Below are 20,104 nucleotides of genomic sequence, written 5' to 3' on the forward strand. Positions count from 1 at the left end.
TCAAGAATTATTAGCGCAGTCATATACTGAATATAGAATACCCTGTAGGTTATGTTAGAGCTCCTTGAAATACCAGACCATCTTTGAGCAAAAATGTGACATCAGTATTATATGCACCTTTGATCCAATTTAGTTATCACTCCAATTTGCCTCGAAAAAAATCATGGATATGTTTTTTCTTCCAAGATAAGTAAGTTAATGGCATGTTGCAGTTGCCTCTCACATACGTTTTAAAGCAGGGTCCAGTATGAAAATAACTACCTGGTTAAGGTCCTGTTTCCTAGTATAAGGCCTAACATAATGGCAAACAAGGTGCTGCCTTGGTTCTCGCAGAGTTTGCCCCCATCATAGAGCAAGGCTCTTAGGCTGAGATCTTCGACAGGCCCCAAGCCAGACTTTTCCCAGATCCTTTTATGTTGAATTTTTGGCATGAAAAAACAGAAAATTATGGTAAAGGCTAAGATTCCTCAAGTTGGGTTGCACCAAATTTGGAAGTTTACAATTTAACCTAGGCAATCTAGAATTTTTTTGCTCGCCAAACATCTTCAACATTGTGAAAATCAAGGTTACTGTAAAGAAATAAATTCGCCAATTCTTTTTTTTTTTTTTTTGGCAAGCTAAAACATTGCAAAGAGAAATTCTACAGCCATCAAAGAAAGTATTGGCCACAGAATTTATCGACCCATTACACTTGGATTTTATGTTTCTAATCCGACAAACCCAACGCTGACCAAATTTCTTGGTGCAGTCGCTGTTCGGAACCATGATAGAGGTATATTTTGGGAAAGAAACTATAATTTCTTTTGCAGGTTCCTCTCAAAAATTGAAGTGTTTTCTCATCTAATCAAAGAATTCTCATCCATAAGAAAATTGAAAAATTAACAAAAACTGCATGATGACAAACAGGGCTTCAGCCTATGCTCACAAATTTCAATAATGACAAACACGGCAACGGGACATAATGCTCAGGATAACAACGATGCTTGTGACACTAAGAAATGAAAGCAGAGCTAAAACAGATAAGAGTAGCATGTTGATTTGAAAAACCTTATTGTCCCAACCATAAATTTAAAAGCTACGCAAAACATGAAGGCAATCAGTTAATAACAAAAAAAATCATCAAATTTGATGTAAACCCGCTTATGGAATCTTACATGGGTGGAGATACGGAGGGGAGTGGGGGACATTGCCCCCAGCATCAAAGGTGAAATTGACTGATCTAATGTATATATGCATATATGAATTGACATCGTCATAGTGCCCCCCCCCCCAGACTTCCAAGTCTATCTCCGCCTATGGAATCTTAGTCCACACAGGAACCCTGTACATATAAAAGCCCCAACAAATCATATTTGCTCTGGGCTCAATTTTTTTTAGGAACAGGCCCTGGAGGTTCATCACAGGGGCGCCAAATTGCATGTTTTTCCCCGGATGACCAAGTATAATTTTTTAAATAAATGTATATTTAGTAGCGACTCTGGAAACTATACTGCTAACGAATGGATATTTATTTGTTATGATATATATCCATAAACGTAAACAATTTTCTCATCCTCTCTCTCCAGGCATTTCCCGCAAGGAACTAGGCAAGTATACATTTTGGGGGCCCTCCCAAAGTGTTCCTTCAGGCAGAGGCGTCGAGAGGGAAAGGGGGGGGGGGCCTGCCAAAAAAGCAGCCAGTTTCGAGGGCCTCATTTGCCCATGCGAGAAACAGTCTATGATAGTCATTAATGATATTTATAACAATTCAGAAATAAATAGAACTGAAAACACAAATCTTGATACCATGATTTTAATTTCAATCAATGCATGATTTAAATTTAAGAAATGATTTACCATAAACACTTTAAAGATCAGCAACAAATCATGAGGAAATTTCCAATGATTTCATGACACCACTACCATCATCGTCTGCCGATTGAATCTATGGCGCGTTCCCGCGTTTTTCCTTCAATTCTAGCAAATATTGAAATTTTGCGGTGAAAGCTTTTTTCGCTGTCAGACGAGCGATGACAACAAAAATTAATCCGTAACAAATAATTCGGCCTTTTTAATCAGAATATATCTACCAGAAACACAGAAAAGTATACATTCCCAATATCTGACCATATTTGGCTTAGAAAAAAACAAAAAAAAAGGACAATTCGCAAACAGTTGCCAATTCAAACTCAAATAAATTACATGGAACTAATATAAAATAATAAAATTTTGAAATGCTTTCTTCATTAATATGTACTATGATATTTTAAACTATTTCTTGTTCCACTTTTATTTTAATATTCGCCATCTTCAAGCGACAGGTAAAGTTGGCGGAGAGATCGAAGCGAAACAACACGATTGAATCGAGCGTACGAAAAGCGGCTTTTTACATCAATCAAAATGGCTACACATTCTTCTCGTTCAACCTCGGGGTGGCCTAAAGGAAGCCAAAGTTCCCAATTTCCTTCGAAATACATGAGCAGCAGCAACTCATCCCTTTCTATTACTTTGAATCGAACTATTAATCTGTGAGTATAAATTACCATGTCGGGGTTTTTTTTTCAAGCTTTGTTGTTGTGTGTCATTCATACGTTGATGGTAGTATGTTTCGAAAATCGTGTTATGAATGGCTAAAAGTATTGCTATATATATTTTTTCATTTTGTCGCATTGGTTGGTTTCACATTAAGTAGAACCATATAAACAAGCAATCCTTCATTCGCAGAAGTTTCCCAAACTGTGCTCCGCGGCGCCCCTGACAAAGGTTCTTGATTAAATTGCTCTTGGGAGCCGCGGGTAAACGTTGATTAGAGAAAGAGGTGCCGCAGGTGGGTAAAGTTTGAAAATCACTGCTTTATTCTTATATAAAAAGCTTGAACTCAAGGTGAGATTTGTTCAATATTCTAAGTCAGTATCTGTCCGAACTTGTGCTCTGTTTGAAAGGAATAAAGTATCGGCAAGTTTTGTAATCACAGCGACAGGAATGTGAGCCGGTTTCCCATTTGAAAAAGTCCTTTCGCAGAGAGCAAATCAACCTATGATGTAACACGTCACATTGGCAGCAGTGTGTGCAATTCAGAGTGAAGTTTGTTATCTCTACCTTTGAAGCAAGAGCAAAGCTGTCGTGCATTGCCTGGTCACTGTATGATCGTAGAGCGGTGGACAAAACTTAATTTTTTTTACTGCCTCCAAAGGCATGTATACACTAGCAATGCAAGCGTTCGCAATCGGTTGTTCAGTAATTTGTACAGTGTTGCAAACGATTAACGAATTGTTCTTGATCTGTTTGAACTGATTCAATAGGAATAGTTTTTTCGACGAACGCAAAGGAATTCTTCCTTCTAGTTTGGACTGCGTCATTATCGGTTTGTGTGTTTGTACGTGCTTCTGAGCCTATCTAGAGCCTTCATTTTTTTCCCCTCGTCTTATTTCGCGAAAGTCATTTAATTTAATAGTCATAATAATTGAAATTCATCATTTTTAATTACCATTTAAATTCGTTTATCATATGTTCCTCAAAAGTTGTTACTGCCGCTCAAAACCTATAGATGACATTGAAACAGCTCTTGGATGGAGCCATCGTTCATGATGATTTGTTTCGGAAATCATACCCACTAAATGCATTGCGAACGCTTAGGAATGCTTGCATTGGGAACAACTGTTGTATGGTCCGCCACTTGGCGATTTTTTGGCGCCACACATCTGATGGCCCGATGAAGAGTCGCCAAGGCCATCAGACACTACGGACGCCAAAAAAAAACATCAGCGTGCAAAACATAATAGAAACCACTAAGCATAAAACTAGAAAAAAATATCAGTTAAAAAAAATTACACCTGGCCCATTTTTTTAATAATAAAAAGATCGGGGCATAAGGAATTCCTGGCATAAATATTCTATGTATTAAAATGCGTAATAATTATGTATTAAAACTAAAACCCGGACCCTTTTTTTTAAATAAACAGATCCGGGCATGAAAAATTCTGTAGGTTCATTTTAAATAATAAACCAATAAAACAGAAGGCATGGCAATGGATGAATAACTAATAAATACAACGAAATAATAAAATGGTATGATATAACCTGAGCAGTAGATAATCCAAATAACTAGAGCTACAGAAGGGAGGAATAATAATAAGGGAGAGACGTGCTGGAAATGGAACAACGGCTGCTTAGAATTTTTGAAAAAAACGCGGTGAACAAAAGAAAAATCCTGTTTGGTGAAGCCAGCGCTATCTAGTATCACCCAACGAAACCGGAAAAGTGTTAAAAAAATATGGCAACCCAGAGAAGCATTTGCGGTCTTGGCGACTTATCGCAAGAAAAAAGTCGCCGAAGTCGTGGCGGACCATACTGCATCTGTTCCGGGGAAAATATCTCTTCCAGTACTAAAGAACATCCAACAACCCAGTCCAGCGATGAAAACCAGGGGTCTGTCCAGACTTCTTGCTCAGGGTCCTGTTTTGTGAAAATACTTTATTTTTGTAAAAACGTTCAAAATAGCAGTGAAAGTAATACTAATTAACTCTTTAACGCCGAGATAGAAAACTTGGGAGGGTCGTGAAAATACCAAGTTTTTTGTGTTCGAAGTGGACTCGTCCAAATTTCGGCCACTTTCCCTCTCCCCACCCTTTATCTATGAGTTTCTATTCATGCCATCCTTTGCATTGACGTTCACCCTTTCATTTCAATGAATTTTCGGGAGATAATTTGTCTTCTGAAAACACTCCCTTACCTCACAGTATTATCTCTTTGTAAAAGGCATTGAGTACCCTTAGTCCATTCTCAAGAAACATTCTAGTACATCAGCTTTTAAAATCCCATTGATAGGGCGTTGCTGTTGTCTTTTCCGTTCCCGCCTCTGACAAGAGCTTTCATCTTCTTCCCCGTTGGTAACAAAAGCCCACCAAAACATACCCATACCCCCTAGCTGGGCCGACTTGAGGCGGTTATGGGCATTAACCTACTCGGCCGACTTCGGGCGATCTGGGCATTATAGAGTTAAACAGCAACCTCATTTTCCTATTTATTACTTTATACAAAAAAAAACAATGTGTGTCGTAGTCTTTGCATTACTTTATTTTACGTTAATTTGAAATCAAATTGAGTTTTAAGTTAAAAAGTGAGAATTGCTAAATCTTCAGAAGAATATAAAAACATACCAACAATCATATCCTTATACATCTATTTCCAGTCGATTTGAAAATATCAATGATTGAAAGGCATTCAATATCTGTAAGCTTGTCGGGTCCATTGAGTATGATCCGAAGTGTCTGTCGAGAGTGGTTAGTGACAATTTTAATCTTAAATCGGTGCACACAAGGTTCATTTGCCTTGCTGCCAAGTCTCCCGAATTTTAGCTTCATTGCTCGACCTCCCAAAAAGTTCTTAAATCTCCCGAATTTTTACAAAAATCCCTAATTGTCCCTAAACATTCCCTACTTCATTGAAAAATCCCCGCTTATGAAAACAATTCCTAAGAAATTTCTTGTGGGGCATGAAGCCTCTTTTTTTTCCCTTTCGAAATGACGTCATACGTCGTAAATGGGGAAATTCCCTTTTTTAAGGAAGTTTTATAAACCCTCTGATGGTAACAAGAAAGTTGTTTGTCTTATCCTGCAGGGAAATGGCTTAACAGCCAATAGTCCTGGATAATAATTGAAGATAATAGTGACGCGTGTATGGTCAAAATTTCCTCTTTTGTTACGTACGTGCGATAACAAAGCATGAATACTGATAAGCTTGAAGAAACAGTGTTCTTTAAAAATTGACGGTGTTTTCCTTCATTTTCCAATGATTTTGGGGTCATTCGCGCAGAATGTTTGTTCACAGCATTTCTGATTGAACACAATATTTATTTTTACATCATTGAAGTTTTGACCTCAAATTTCACTTGTTTTTTGCGTAGGAATTTTATTCCCAAGGGTTTAACTTCCATGTGTATAAAATCCCTAATTTAATTTGATTTCAGTTTTTGAGTAAGGATTTTATTCCCTATGTTTTAACTTTTATGTTTGGAAAATCCCTATTTTATTTGGAAAAATCCCTATTGTATTTATTAGGGAGTGGTTTTAGCATAAAATACGGGTTTGCGCGAAAATCTCCTGAATTTTCATTTTCAAAAGTTGGCAGCTATGCATTTGAGAAAAAAGTGTCTCGACAGATGCTGTTGATGAAGGTATGATAGTGCATAATGGTAATAACCTCATTAAATTAGGATAAGCCATCATTCTCCAGAATTGTCAAAACATCATTTGGAGAAAAAATTTTTTTCCAGAGTTTTTTTGGCCTCACGTTTCTTGTCTTCTCTGAGAAACACACTTGCTTCGTTATTCTTTTGTGTCTCAAAATACAATTTTGCAAGAGATATCTCTTTATCGAACCCATTCTTTTCCATCGTACCTTCATTAAGTATAGGCTCTGATATTTTTCACAGTCCCCTGAAATTCATTTCGCTGCTCTCCACCATAAAATGACAATAATATATCCAGGCATTCTTCAGGAGTCTCCACTGTCTTTAAATCTAAATTCATTGTGTGAAATATATCAAAGGCATTTAATATTTTGTTTTTCACACCAAATGCAGCCGACATTTCTTGCTGAAAATCACAAATAAAATTGTGAAAGTTTTCCTTAAATTCCTGGATTATGCTGTCTGCACCCATTCCATACTTTTTCTTGCTTCGTTTTTTCCTACTAAGTTCAGTACATTCTTGGGAGAAGCACAACAGATCTTTACACTGCTTGAAGTGTTCCCCTGTATGTAAATCATTTGCAAGCACTTCAATTTCCTGACAAACAACTAGAACCTTCGCATTAATAGAGCTAAACATGATTGTAGAGCCCTGAAGCCACAAGCTAAATCTGTTTATAACTTTGAGGAAGTCAGCCAAGAACAGAATACATAGGAGAACATCTGTATTCGGAAGTTGCTCTCTAATCCCCTTCAATTCAGGCTCCTGAGTCTTTGAGAAAAGGTTATCGAGCGTTTCAATCAACTGTTGGAACCTATCAATCACTCATTGGCATGCAAGTCCATGAGATAACCACCGCGTAACCGAAACACTCAACATTTTCAAAACATCTACACCATACACATTTTGCTGAATATATAAAAACATTTGCTGTTTCTTTGGGCTTTAGTGAAAAAGCTTCCATATGCTTATGAGAACGGCATCCACAGCCTGTAGAATGGGATATTTTTTTTATCAAATGTACAAAAACTAAAGCTAGTCAATGATTTCTGCAGTTGATATAAATAATGAGGTGCCAAGTGTCATATACGTCTTTGTACACCTGATATTTCTCCACTCATCACATTAGTTCCATCCAAAGCTAAAAACAGCAAATTAGTGAAAGATCCCTGTTCTTTTAATGGCTGAGTTCAAGGTCATTATTTTCCTAGCATAATTGCAAAAAATTGTCTCATTCATAAATTAGTTTTTCTGATTAGGAAAAAATGTTAGGAGAGGGGTGAATTCTCTGTACAGTATATCTCTGTTTGTCAACTATTTTTCTATCACCAGACCTGATTTCATGCTATTTGCTATGATTACCAGCAAGACAAATTATAATACCTAATGTTTGAATTGCGCTAGGAAGGCTAATGTTCACAAAAGGGTAAATTGTATATTAAGAATTGACTGTTTGAGGTTGAGTGAGTAAATGCACATTTTCACAATAAAAATTTTGTTTGCAAACTAGTTACTGGTTGCTATAAAGATATTTAGAGGCAACTTTAAGTACTTCGGGCAAAGACAGCTTGATGTATGATCTCGCCGACCGATCCCAGGAACAAAAAAAAGGTGAGACAATATGAAATCCATAAAAATGACTAGAAATAAGGACCACTTCCGCGGGGGGCCTAAATGGTAATGTTACAAAATATACCAGGTGCTGCGTTTCTAAGGCAACTGAAAAATTAGTATTAGGGCCTAAAGTTTTCTGTGTGATTGTTAAATTGAAGTCTATGAATGTCACAATTCTCTGATTTCATGATAGTGTGAGTTTTAACATAGGAAGAGAATATGAATAGAGAGGCCCATATTGCCAATGAATGGGCTGTTTTTTTATGTGTATTCTTTTTTAAATGATAGAATACAGTGAAACTTTCAATGAGAGAGATACTCTGTGGACCACAAGAAAAAAACATTGTTATAGAGGGATTATCTTGTATTGAGAGGCAGCAGTTTGACATTAGAGTATTGACATTTCCAAACAAGTTCTGAAAAAATATTGTTTTAGAGGGATTTATCATTATATCGAGTATCTTGGTAGTGAGGGTTCATTGCAGGGTTTAAGCAGGATAAAAAATTCCTTTTGCAAAAAAGCGAAAATTGGGGGGAAAGCTTTAGCAAATTGCTACAATGCTGATGTAATGATTGATGGTTGGATGTCTACTCGTTGCATACCTCCTGTACGCATTTTTGCGAAAGTGGCTACTACTTTTTTTACATTCTACGATTTTCTTTTTCTTTTCTGTATTTTGTGAAAAATGCGACCATAGCTTAAACCCTGGTTCACTGTATTACCAATTGTATCTATTAAGATATTGCAGATAAACTATAAAAATGGTGTGCAAATAACCTTTTGGTAACTTTTGCATAAATCCTGAATTTGCCATTTTTAAAATTGTGAATAAAGCAAAAGAAAGAATTTCTAAAATTTTCTTTTGTTGAAAAAAATGATAACTTTTTTATAGTCATTTATTCTCCTCCTCCCCCCCCCCCCATCTTGGGACTGTGACTGTTAATTATATATATATATATATATATATATATATATATATATATATATATATATATATATATTCCATGTTTCAGATATCCTCTGACAAACTACACATTTGGTACAAAGGAACCTTTGTATGAGAGAGACAGTAGCGTTCCAGCTAGATTTCGTCGAATGAGGGAGGAATTCGATAAAATCGGAATGCGTAGATCAGCAGAAGGAGTACTCCTGGTTCATGAACATGGCTTGCCTCATGTGCTTTTGTTGCAGCTTGGTACTACATTTTTCAAGCTGTGAGTTCATTTTCCTTTCTTTTTTCTTTTTTTTACGGTTTTTATTTTTTACATGAATTTCAATTTAAATCAAAATTCCATACATTTTTGAAACAATATATTTATATTAATCAAGCATTCATGACCTATGGTTCGCAACTATGGGGGACTTCTGAGATGGGTTGTTACAATGCATTTATCTTTTCATTAATTCACTTACTGGTTTCATTTTTGAAAACCAAACAATTCATGGGTCGCAAAGTACATCAATGATTGGCTGATAAAAAGGCGAAGAACCCCTGTTATAAACTTTGAATAATTAGTGGTCAATAATTTTTAACTTTTTTTCCCAACTGTCTTGATGTTAAATATTGGATTTATTAAAACATGAAAGGTACAAGAATGGGTTGAAAATTTGTTACATGACAATTAGAAAAATGCAATAGACATGGCTACAGAATGAAATGAAACTTACGTAATAATCAAACACTAATAATCAAGCTCAGCTGCACCTTTTAACATTCAATAACACATAACTAATTTAGCTGTCATATCTGTGCAAAGAGGATTTCTAAGTTTATAAAATTTGAACATATTCTTTCAAGGGGCTATTACCCAGGTCAATAAAATGCTCGCCTAAAGAACCAAAGGATGTTTATAGGTGTCGCAAGTCTGATACCCATTTCGTCCTGGTAAAATAAAAACGCTGACGTGACCACGGGAAAAAATTGCTACTGCGTGGAGTCCCCCATCGAGGGATTAGCGCACCGATCCCACAATGAGTATAGAAAATGAGTATTAGCCCTCGTGTGCAAAAAATGACAGTGGTGCGACAAAAATTATCAATGATCAATATTCTTTCAATTGAGGCATAATTTGTGGCACACAAAAATAAAAAGGGCAATGTATGAAGACAGTTTTTTGATTAACTGTTTTCCAGTGCTTTTCCGAGTGCTGTCTGCCATGTGATAGGATTATATATATAGCTTGAATTTATTCAGTGAGATATTTATTAGCTTTTAGCCTCATAAGAGCAACAATTGAAATGTAACAAATTTTGGGTCATTATATAGAAGTTGTTTTTCATATAGGTAGATATAGGATCCAGAACAATCGCTTTTGTTTCATATAATTCATTATTTACCTTATTAACATTGATAACCCTCTGGTGTATAAACTAATGTCTGCCTTCCCCCGTACGCTCTGTATCATTGCAATTTCAGTAGAACCTTTTGATAATGGATTTCCGTGGGACAAAAAATTTGGTCCACTAATGGGGGTCCATTAATATGCAGTATAATACATTGAGGCCTATCAATGTTATTGAAAAAAGTGTAATGGGAGGTGGTTGTAGTAGGAAGTTCCACTGCAGGGTTCCCAGCGACCTAGAAAGTCAGGAAAAATTGTGAAATGTTTGGTAAAGATCAGGGTAATGTGTAAATCAGAAAAATGTTCGGTGAAGGGAAAAATAACAAGCTCAGAAAAAAATCAAAATTTGGAAGGCTAAGATTTTGAATTATATTTATTTCCTGAATTCTTTGTCATGGAAATGAACATGCAGATTTTCATGGGAATTCTGCACGCTACTAAACATTGCCATAATGAAAACTCAAGTCCTTTCAAGAAGCGAATTGGATCAGTTTAAAATTCAAACTTTGTTGAATTTTCGTTTTCATTTATAGAAATTGAAGACCTTTTTTTTTCAAAAATGCTTTTTTTTTTTTTTTCAAAAATGCTTTTTTTTTTTTTTTCAAAAATGCCTTTTCATTTTATAAAATGTTTCCCTTTTCTTTGTTTCATTCTCAGTCCAGGTGGAGAACTGGAAGCTGGTGAAGATGAATTAGAAGGTCTGAAACGATTGATGACTGAAGTAATTCTTTTTTATGAAATCACATTACTCTAGAGAGTGAATTGAAAAAATTGTAAATTCTAATTGATATGATTAGTGATTAGTTGAAAGTTTCAATTGTTTTGAGTGATATAAGATAATAGAGGTTTAACCGACAAAGATGGATATATCATTTCTTTCTCTCCCCCCCCCAAATGCTAGTAACTTAAATGTCTGAATTCTCACTTTTTCTTTATGAACTGGTTTGGATGTCTTATTTTGCCAAGTTTTGCTTGAAACACAAATGTGTATCCTTATTGAAACATTTTAGGAAAATGACTTCCGTAGAGTAAACATTCAAACATTTCTCACTTTTTTTTCAAGGACATTGAACATTCATACTTCTAGCATGAAAGGGGTGATGCATTACATTTCCTCAGTATTGTTTGTTTTTTTTTTAATGTTCTTAAAATGTAGAATCAGTTTTTATTCATCTTAAATTTTTCTATCTTTTTTTTTGTCTAATTTTTTATGATGACTTATTTATGGTACAGTATTACTTACTGGAATGTTCACACGCAAACTGTTTTACAGTTTGATGATTGTTAATTAAACATGGTATCAAAGAATTGATGCACTACACTATGCATTTCAGACACTTGGTCGACAAGATGGTGTCAAGCAAGAGTGGATCATTGAAGATACTGTTGGTAACTGGTGGAGACCAAATTTTGAACCACCTCAAGTAAGACATAATGCCACTTTGCTACTGTGTGCGTCTGTTATTGCAGCTTTATTGGCTTTTGTTTGTTTGTAAACTGTTTATATCTTCAGCAACATTTCAAACACCAGAACTTTGTATTTAGCCTAAATTTTGACAATACATGTTTTTACAACTTTTTAAAATTTTCTACGTTCTTAGTAGTAGTCATGATCAAGGTTTAGTGATTTATTGGTTGTATATTTGGTGATTTCTTTGCATGGTGAAAAAAAATTTGCATGTTACACATTCGCTCTGTTAAGACATGGTTGTGAGATCAGAATAAATATGGATTACATGGAATTATATAAATTCTGTGTTTTCACGTATACATATTGCACTTGTACATATTTGAAAGTAATGCTAGATTTTTCTTATTCTCTACAGTATCCATATATTCCTCCTCATATAACTAAACCAAAAGAGCACAAGAAATTGTATCTTGTTCAACTTCCTGAAAAAGGTATGATAGTTAGTTTTTGTAACTGTTCTCTTATTTTCTTTATTTTCCATAACATTGGATGATAATGCAGTGAAATCCCAATAAGTTGAATGTGCAGCTGCCAACAAGAAACTTAGAGTTATTGTTATTTTGACTTATCGGAAAATTTGAGTGGAAGAAAGATTTATTGAAATAACAGTGGTATTTATGAATATTGTATTAGTAAACCTACTGATAGATGAGAAATTCAAAAATCATATTAAAAGAATGAGAATATATTTAGAAATAGATGTACATATTGCAGACCTGTCAACATTCAGAAGGTAAAGGGCCTGCAATTTTCTGACAAAAATCCTGCAATTTACTTAAAAATCCGGCAAAGTGCTTTTTCATGTCATATACTTTTATCGCTTTATTGCCATGATAAGAATACACAAGTAATACAAAAGGGTGACCATATCTATGTATATGAAATTGATTTTCAAACACGCATATGCCTTTACAATGGTTTGTCACTTCTTTAATCCTGTCAGTATATCATCATTATCATCAACAACCACCATTTTCAATACACTGCTGGATGAAGGTCTCTAAATTTTTCCATTCTGCTCTGTCTGATGCTTTAGCCATCCATTTCACTCCAGCCACTTTCCTGATCTCGTCAATCCATCTTGCGTAGGGTTGCCTTCTCAGACGTTTAACACCACAGGGGTACCAATCTAGAATACTTGTGGTCCATCTGTTGTCCTGTCTTCTTGCAATATGTCCAGCCCATTTCCATTTCAAACGTTTGATTGTTTCCATGATATCATATACCATTGTGTGGTTCCTTGTCCAAGTAATTTGTTTTCTGTCTCTTCTTGTGATGCCTAGCATACATCTTTCCATGCTTCTTTGTGTTGTCTGTAGTCTTTGTATCGTCTTGCTTGTGAGTGTCCATGTTTCAGCTCCATAAGTCAGTGCTGGTAGCACACACTGGTTAAAATCTTTTCTTTTCAGACATAATGGCTCTTCAGAATTACACAGTTTTTGCCAAACATGCTCCATCCAATCCTGATCCTTCTGTTTATTTCATTAATGATTCTGTTCCGTTGTTCATGGTAATTTCTTGTCCCAGGTATACATAGCTTTCCACTTCTATCTCTGTGTTGTTGAGCAAGATTGTGCTCTTCAATGCAAAGGGGTTGAACATAACTTCAGCCTTTTGCAGATTCATTTTCAAGCCCACCTAAATACTTGCCTTCACCAGTTCTTGTATCATTTCTTCTAGTTTGTCTGGATTACTGCTGATAACAACGTCTGCAAAACACAAATGGTCGAGAAATTCTACATTTATTTTAATTTCTTTTTATCCCAGTCCAGTTTTCTGAATACTTTTAAAACAGCAGTAAAGAGTTTTGATGAGATGATATCACCCTGTCTTGGACTCCTTTTCCAAGTTTAATCTTTGCTTTTCCTTTATCTAACGAATCGTTCCAGTTTCTTTGCCATATATTTTCTTGATATTGATGTAAGTCTTCTCTACCCCAATTACATCTACAGCATAGTTTCCCAACCTTTTTTTGTCCCATCGCTCCCAATGCAATCTAACCGATAGGTTCCTATGTTATACCCGTAGCTTCTACTGCCCCCCCCCCCCAGAACATTCCATTGCCCCCAGGGGCGTTAATGCCCACATTGGGAATCACTGATCTAGAGCTTTAACAGCAGATGTGAAGACAAGTCAAATGCTTTCTCAAAATCAATAAAGGTCATACATAATGGTAATTCGTATTCCTTGTGTGTGTCTATAAGTTCCCTGATTTTTTGGATGTGATCCATTGTGCTGAATCCACTTCGAAATCCTGCTTGTTCTCTTGGTTGAGCTTCATCCAATTTGGATTCAAGCCTATATGTCAGCACTGTGGTGAAGATTTTATAAATTATTGATAGGAGACTGATTGGTCGATAGTTCTTGGTATCTTCTTTTTCACCCTTTTTGTAAAGAAAACCCATCATTGCGTTATTCCAATTTCCGGGCACATCCAATTTTGTCAGACAATTTGTGAGCTAGCACATATTGGCAAATTCTTTTCCTGTTTCTTTAACATAGCTGCCAAGTCTCCCGAATTTTTCGGGAATCTCCCGAATTTTAGCTTCATCGCTCGACCTCCCGAAAAGTTCTTAAATCTCCCGAATTTTTATGAAAATCACAAAAATCCCTAATTGTCCCTAAAAATTTCCCACTTCATTAAAAAAAAATCCCGTTCATGAAAACAATCCCTAAGGAATTTCTTGTGGGGCATGAATTTTTTTTCCCCCTTTCGAAATGACGTCACACGTCGTAAATGGGGAAATTCCCTTTTTAAGGAAGTTTTACAAACCCTCTGATGGTAACAAGAAAGTTGTTTGTCTTATCGTGCAGGGAAATGGCTTAGCAGCCAATAGTCCTGGATAATAATTGAAGATTCTAGTGACGCGCATATGGTCAAAATTTCTTTTGTTTAAGTTACGTACGTGCGATATAACAAAGCATGAATAATGATAAGCAAAAACGTATTTAATCAATTTTAAAGATACTTATTCCGATGAATTTCCTTTCATCAAACGTTCCAGAGGAGGGCCGACTTTTCCTTTTTGTACAAGTTGTGTTACGGACATAAACATCTGTCATAGAAGGACTGCCATCATCACTCGTGAAGTGAAAAAAAAACATCAAGCAAGTGTCACAAAAAGTCAGTGTTCTTCAAAAATTGACGGTGTTTTCCTTCATCTTCCGATGATTTTGGGGTCATTCGCGCAGAATGTTTGTTCACAGCGTTTCTGATTGAACACAATATTGATTATTACATCATTGAAGTTTTTACCTCCAATTTCACTTGTTTTTTGAGTAGGAATTTTATTCCCAAGGGTTTAACTTACATGTGTGTGAAATGCTTATTTTAATTTGACTTCAGTAGGGATTTTATTCCCTACGCTTTAACTTTTATGTTTGGAAAATCCCTATTTTATTTGGAAAAATCCCTATTGTATTTATTAGGGAGTGGTTTTAGCATAAAATACGGGTTTGCGCGAAAATCTCCCGAATTTTCAAAAGTTGGCAGCTATGCTTTAATAATGTCTATTTAAATCCCATCTAGACTTCCATTCTAGACTTCCTCTTTCAGCACAGGTGCTACTTGTACAAATTCAGCTCCATTTTCTTTTCTTCCTGCTCCATTTCCTTTGTTTCAATCCAGTTTTTCTTGTTTGTATAGAGTATAAAATTCCTCAACAATACTAATGATTTAATTTCCATTTTTTGTGATGGTTCCATCTTTCCTTTTTAGTGCAAAAATTAATTTCCTTTCTCCCAACACAGTTTTCGTTTTGCTGATTTTAAGCCACTATTATCTTCTAGTGCTTTCTTTACAATATCTCAATTAAACTTCCTGACATTTTCTGCAAACTTCTTTCGTGCTGTCTTATAAAGTTCTGCATATTCCACTTTTGATTTAGGGTCATTCTTCTTAATCTTAAATTCTCTTCGGCCTTTCATAAGTTTCTCCTGTTACTTTCTTCACCGGTTTGATTTTTTTTTCTCCAGCGACTTCTTTTAGGATAGTGGTTAAAGTTCTGTTCATCGTAGTGACATCTTGCCCTTCCTCAGTGGTGTTATATAGCAAATGAAATCTGTTTTTCAGCTCTAACTGGAACTTATATCGATGTTCTAGAAGCTTTACCATATCAATAACGGTTTTTGTATTTTTGATAAGTTTTGCTCTTTCCATTCTAGTGTTAAGCCTTATTCTACATCTCACCAGTCGATGATCACTTCCTGTATTGAATTTGTTGAGAACACTGCAGTCTTGGATCATATGCTTCTTATTAGATGTAGTCAGTCTCACTTGTTGTTCCAGTTGGGCTTTTCCGGGTCCACTTTTTTTGGGGATTCTTCTTAAAAAATGAATTCATGATGCATAACTGTTCACTCTGCAATCAATCTGCACTCTCACAATTTGACGAGTCGGTTTCCTCTGTCGTTTCGTACACCATAGCCATGACTTCCAATTGAGCTTTCGCCATTTCTTCTCTCTCCAATTGTGGCATTGAAGTCACCCATTACTATCTTGATATGATGGTTTCCTTTACTATGCAGCTCGTCTAGTTCTTCATAAAAGTCTTCTATTTCTTCCTCAGAATAGCTTGTTGTTGGTGCATAGACTTGTATAATCTGTATCTGGTATCTGCTTGGTATTTGCATAACCAATTTTGCAACTCTATCAGATGTACGATCTAACTCTTCGTATCTTGCTAGTTGCTGCCGTAACCAGGGACACTCAGACTGCTGGGGACTGAGGGCTTTAGACAGAGATCGTATTTCTTTTTAGAGGGTTTTTGGCTATAATCCCTCCACACTGGCCAGTGCGGGTTGAAGGAAGCCCAGCCACGTCTGTTCACCACACGTGTTAAACATGGCTACTTAGAGACTGCACCGCGAGAAGGTGCGGGTTGGATTTTAAGCCTCTACTCCTAGTCAATTTTTTGAAGTCCTCATAATGAAGCAATTAAAGGGTCTTCTAGTTAACAAGTAAAGACTATTCAACAGCCCGACAGTATGTGTATCATAGTTTATATGCCTTTATAATGGTATGTCACTTTTCCAATCTTCCCAGCAATTAAAGAAAACCCTGGCAGTGCCGGGTATTACAGCTAGTTTACCTATATTTTACAAGACATTTCTGTATTTTTCATCATTTACTCTCAAACTATTCCAAAAGATGTCAATTTTTTTTTTAGCTATGCTTCCTTGAATTTCTGATATTTACTGAACCTAGATATTATACCCTGATATTAACCTAGATTTATGGAAGCCCTTAATTTCCTTCCCATCTGTAATTTTTAGCAATAGTTTTGGAATTTCGCCCACAATAGGTGATGTCCTATATTTTCTGGTTTATAAGAACCCAATTTTCCATAAATTTTGCTATGTAATATGACCAGCATAGTGATATCTATTCAATTATCTCCCAGTTGCCTTATGATCAAGCACTTATAAAAAAAAAACATTCAAAAAGAACGACGACCTGTCATGTTTGCTTATGTTCATAGATTTGGACGACTTCGACTGTTGTTCACATGGAGTACTACTCTTGTCGCCAGTTTTTGCATATAAAAAGGTGGGGTAGAGACCACTGTCCAAAGAAAACGGCAAATTAATTTTGCTGTTCTTCATTTTCTAAGTTCTTATTGTTTTCATGTTGATGGCAACAATTGAAATCTGGCAATATAAATTCATAATCCAGAGGCTCTGTAAATGTTGCAAAATCTAGCATTGCCAGGCTAAATCTGGAAAGTTTGCACTTCTGATATTGTATATATTATGGAAACATATGTATACATGATATATATACTTGTAGTATAAATAAAACAAATTGCGTTACTTTATAAATAAAGTGAACACAACATGATTTTTTACTTTCTTTTTTTTTTTGTCCTCTAATGTGAGCAAGTCATTCGGTTTTTGCAAGCAGACAACTGAATCTGTTAAATTCTATCATTCAATGTCAAATTCTATTGCTAAGTGTTAAATTCTCTTGCTAAAATGGTTTAATGGTGTGTGTGTGTTTTTTTTGAAACTTTGACTCAAATTAAGAAAATTTCAAGTTAATGTGACTAAAATAGAGAAAAGGTTCTGGGGCTGAATGAAAACTTTGACTTGAACAGATATTTGAGTTATGCTGTTAATTACAGTTAATTAGAGTTTGACTTAATGCTAATTAACTGTAAATTGAGAATCATGACAGGAAGAAATTAGATGCTTTTATAGGTATAGCTATGGAAGAATGTTCTTTCCTTAGAGACATTTCAAACAATGATTTGTCATTTGGCAGGAATTTTGCGGGGGCCAACAAATTTCTTCTACCTTCAAAAAATCTTAATAGAACTTGACTAAGCATTTAAAATATTTACTATTGGTCCACTTATTCCTGTGCTTCTCTCTGCATATACCTCTTATTCACCAAGTGAATTAAAAATGAATTTTTTTTTTATTTTTTTTTTCTGTATTTGCAGAACAAATATATTTCATGGTTTAATTTCAAGATCCAGGGGTGGGAACTCTGCGCCAAATTTTGGCGGAGTGCGCCGCAATAACATCTTGCGTCATCCTGCTCCAACATTATTATTTTGTATTTTTCTGCGCCAAATAGCGAATGTTGCTTCAGTATGCTCAGAATTTCGGAAAGGACTGCAAAAATTTTTTGTTGCTGCTTGGCGCGAAACAATTTTTTCCGAGAAGAGCGTGTTTTATTCCACTGTACTTGAACTATCGCCTTATTTAAACCATCTGCCCTTCCATCAGGAGACCGTGATATTATCCGTGATCGTGCAACTAAAGATGGTTTGCAATAGTCTTTCAGCTTTAAAGCGCAAATGCAAGTCAGTTTCCCTTTTCAAGAAAAGAAGTCGCCACTGGAAGCAGCAGAAATTATTCAATCGTCATTGTGTCAAATCCCGATGTTTCGTGAAAAAAAAATTTCATTCCGGGAGTAAAAAGCACAATTTAGAAACTTTGCAGAATGATAAGCATTAAATTGCCAATGTTGCCAAATAACGAGTATTAAATCGCCAAATAATGAGTCAGATCGCCAACCTTGCTAAATAATGAGTGCGGAATCACCAAACATCGTGTTGATTCTTCAGAAATTCTCTCCCATTTCAGAACAATTTCTTTCCGAGTATAAAAATATTGAAAACTTATGAAAAAATTTTAGCCCATTTGAAGTGCTGCTGTTCCTGACAGCAAATAGTGTCCTCAGTAAACAAAAATAATCTTAAATAGACAGGTGCGAAAAATTTTGATAGTCGCTCTTTCAAACAAGGTGTCAAAAGCCTGAAACACCAAAAACAAAAAACAAGCTGATGAAAAGATGTTTGATAACAAAAGACAGTGCAGTTGTTTTATTTTGAAAAAGGGTGAGGGTTAACGAAAATATTGTTAATTTTGCTGCTCCAAAACTGTTCAGAATCCTCAATTTGCTGCTCCAAAATGGACTTCGTCACTTCCCACCCCTGAAGATCACATCTTAATATATCATTTAAAGAGAGAGAAAAAACCATAAGTGAAATATTTTATCCATAAAAAGATATTCACAAAAAAAATGGCTTTTTGAAAACAAAATTGTCCAAGACTTTTCTAAATAAAATTTGAACCTTTAGCTATGGATATCTTCTACCAGGCACCACAGATTGATGCTCTTTTGGCACTTAATGTGTAGAAGCATACACTAAAGTGGAAAAATTTTGAAATATTCCATTTTTGCATGCAGTGATTCAAACATTGTTGAACATCTGATTAAAATGTCTATTTTTTTATTATTCATTTGAAGAAAGAAAAACAATTTAGTAATTTTTGTAATTAATTCATTTTGTGTTGAATGCAAATTGAAATTTTTTACTCCTTTGCTCTTTTCATGTATGATAGCATTATTTGCTGTTCCAAAGAACTACAAGTTAGTTGCAGCACCATTGTTTGAACTGTACGATAATGCTCAAGGTTATGGTCCGATAATTTCCAGTCTTCCCCAAGCATTGAGTCGGTAAGTGGTGTTATTCTGCTATTAATTTTCTTTCATATTTATTTTTCTGTCATATTAAAATCTTTGAATATCATTTTCATAAGTTTAATTATTGTGAATTTATTTTTCAGATTCAACTTTGTTTTTGTAACATGAAGAATCAGTGCAAGGAAACTTTTTACCTTATGATTATTTCATGTGCATGTTTTTTTTTTTTTTTTTTCCATCTCTATCACAAAAAGTGATTGAATTCATCTGTGATTGGTGTTTTCTGATGTATGTATATTAAAGGTGTATAAGAATGTTCAAGCTTCACTATCATTAAATAAATTTAAGCTGCCATGTGCTGTTTTTTATTTATTTTATTTTCATTTACAATTTGACACTTGCAGGTTTTCATGAAATGTTATTCTAGATAGTCAGTATTTGTATGTTTGTGAATGTGAAGAAAAATTTGGAACTACAGAGTTTCATTTATGTAAACAAGTTTTATGTGTATTTTCCCAACCCCCATTTCATTTTGGGCGAGACAAATAAATTAATATATGGACCATGGTG

The 20,104-nt window shown here is 35.2% G+C and overlaps 2 protein-coding genes across 5 annotated transcripts in view; one reads left to right on the top strand and one right to left on the bottom strand.

Annotated features, from left to right (window-relative positions):
• nenya (RING finger protein nenya) overlaps nt 1-2,113 on the bottom strand; it is a 43,866-nt gene extending 41,753 nt beyond the window's left edge. For 3 of the 4 annotated variants that reach the window (XR_016193209.1, XM_089236047.1, XM_089236045.1), the window contains exon 1: nt 1,837-1,933. The gene's annotated coding sequence lies outside the window, so the exon portion shown is untranslated. Of the gene's footprint in view, nt 1-1,836 lie in introns of all 4 variants that reach the window. The other variant, XM_089236046.1, reaches the window with a different exon arrangement.
• A 225-nt stretch (nt 2,114-2,338) lies between these two features.
• Nucleotides 2,339-19,888, top strand: Cpsf5 (cleavage and polyadenylation specificity factor subunit 5). The gene is made up of 7 exons (XM_089236048.1): nt 2,339-2,507; nt 8,799-8,999; nt 10,785-10,848; nt 11,462-11,551; nt 11,954-12,029; nt 19,453-19,567; nt 19,678-19,888. Exons 1-7 carry the CDS (start codon nt 2,380-2,382, stop codon nt 19,700-19,702), a joined length of 699 nt encoding a protein of 232 aa, XP_089092174.1. The 5' UTR covers nt 2,339-2,379; the 3' UTR covers nt 19,703-19,888.
• Nucleotides 19,889-20,104: the final 216 nt, after the last annotated feature.

The sequence above is a fragment of the Pholcus phalangioides genome, unplaced genomic scaffold (assembly GCF_987345545.1).
Source record: "Pholcus phalangioides strain wild (caught in Gottingen) unplaced genomic scaffold, Ppha-v1.0 ptg000009l_1, whole genome shotgun sequence".
Classification (NCBI taxonomy): domain Eukaryota; kingdom Metazoa; phylum Arthropoda; class Arachnida; order Araneae; family Pholcidae; genus Pholcus; species Pholcus phalangioides.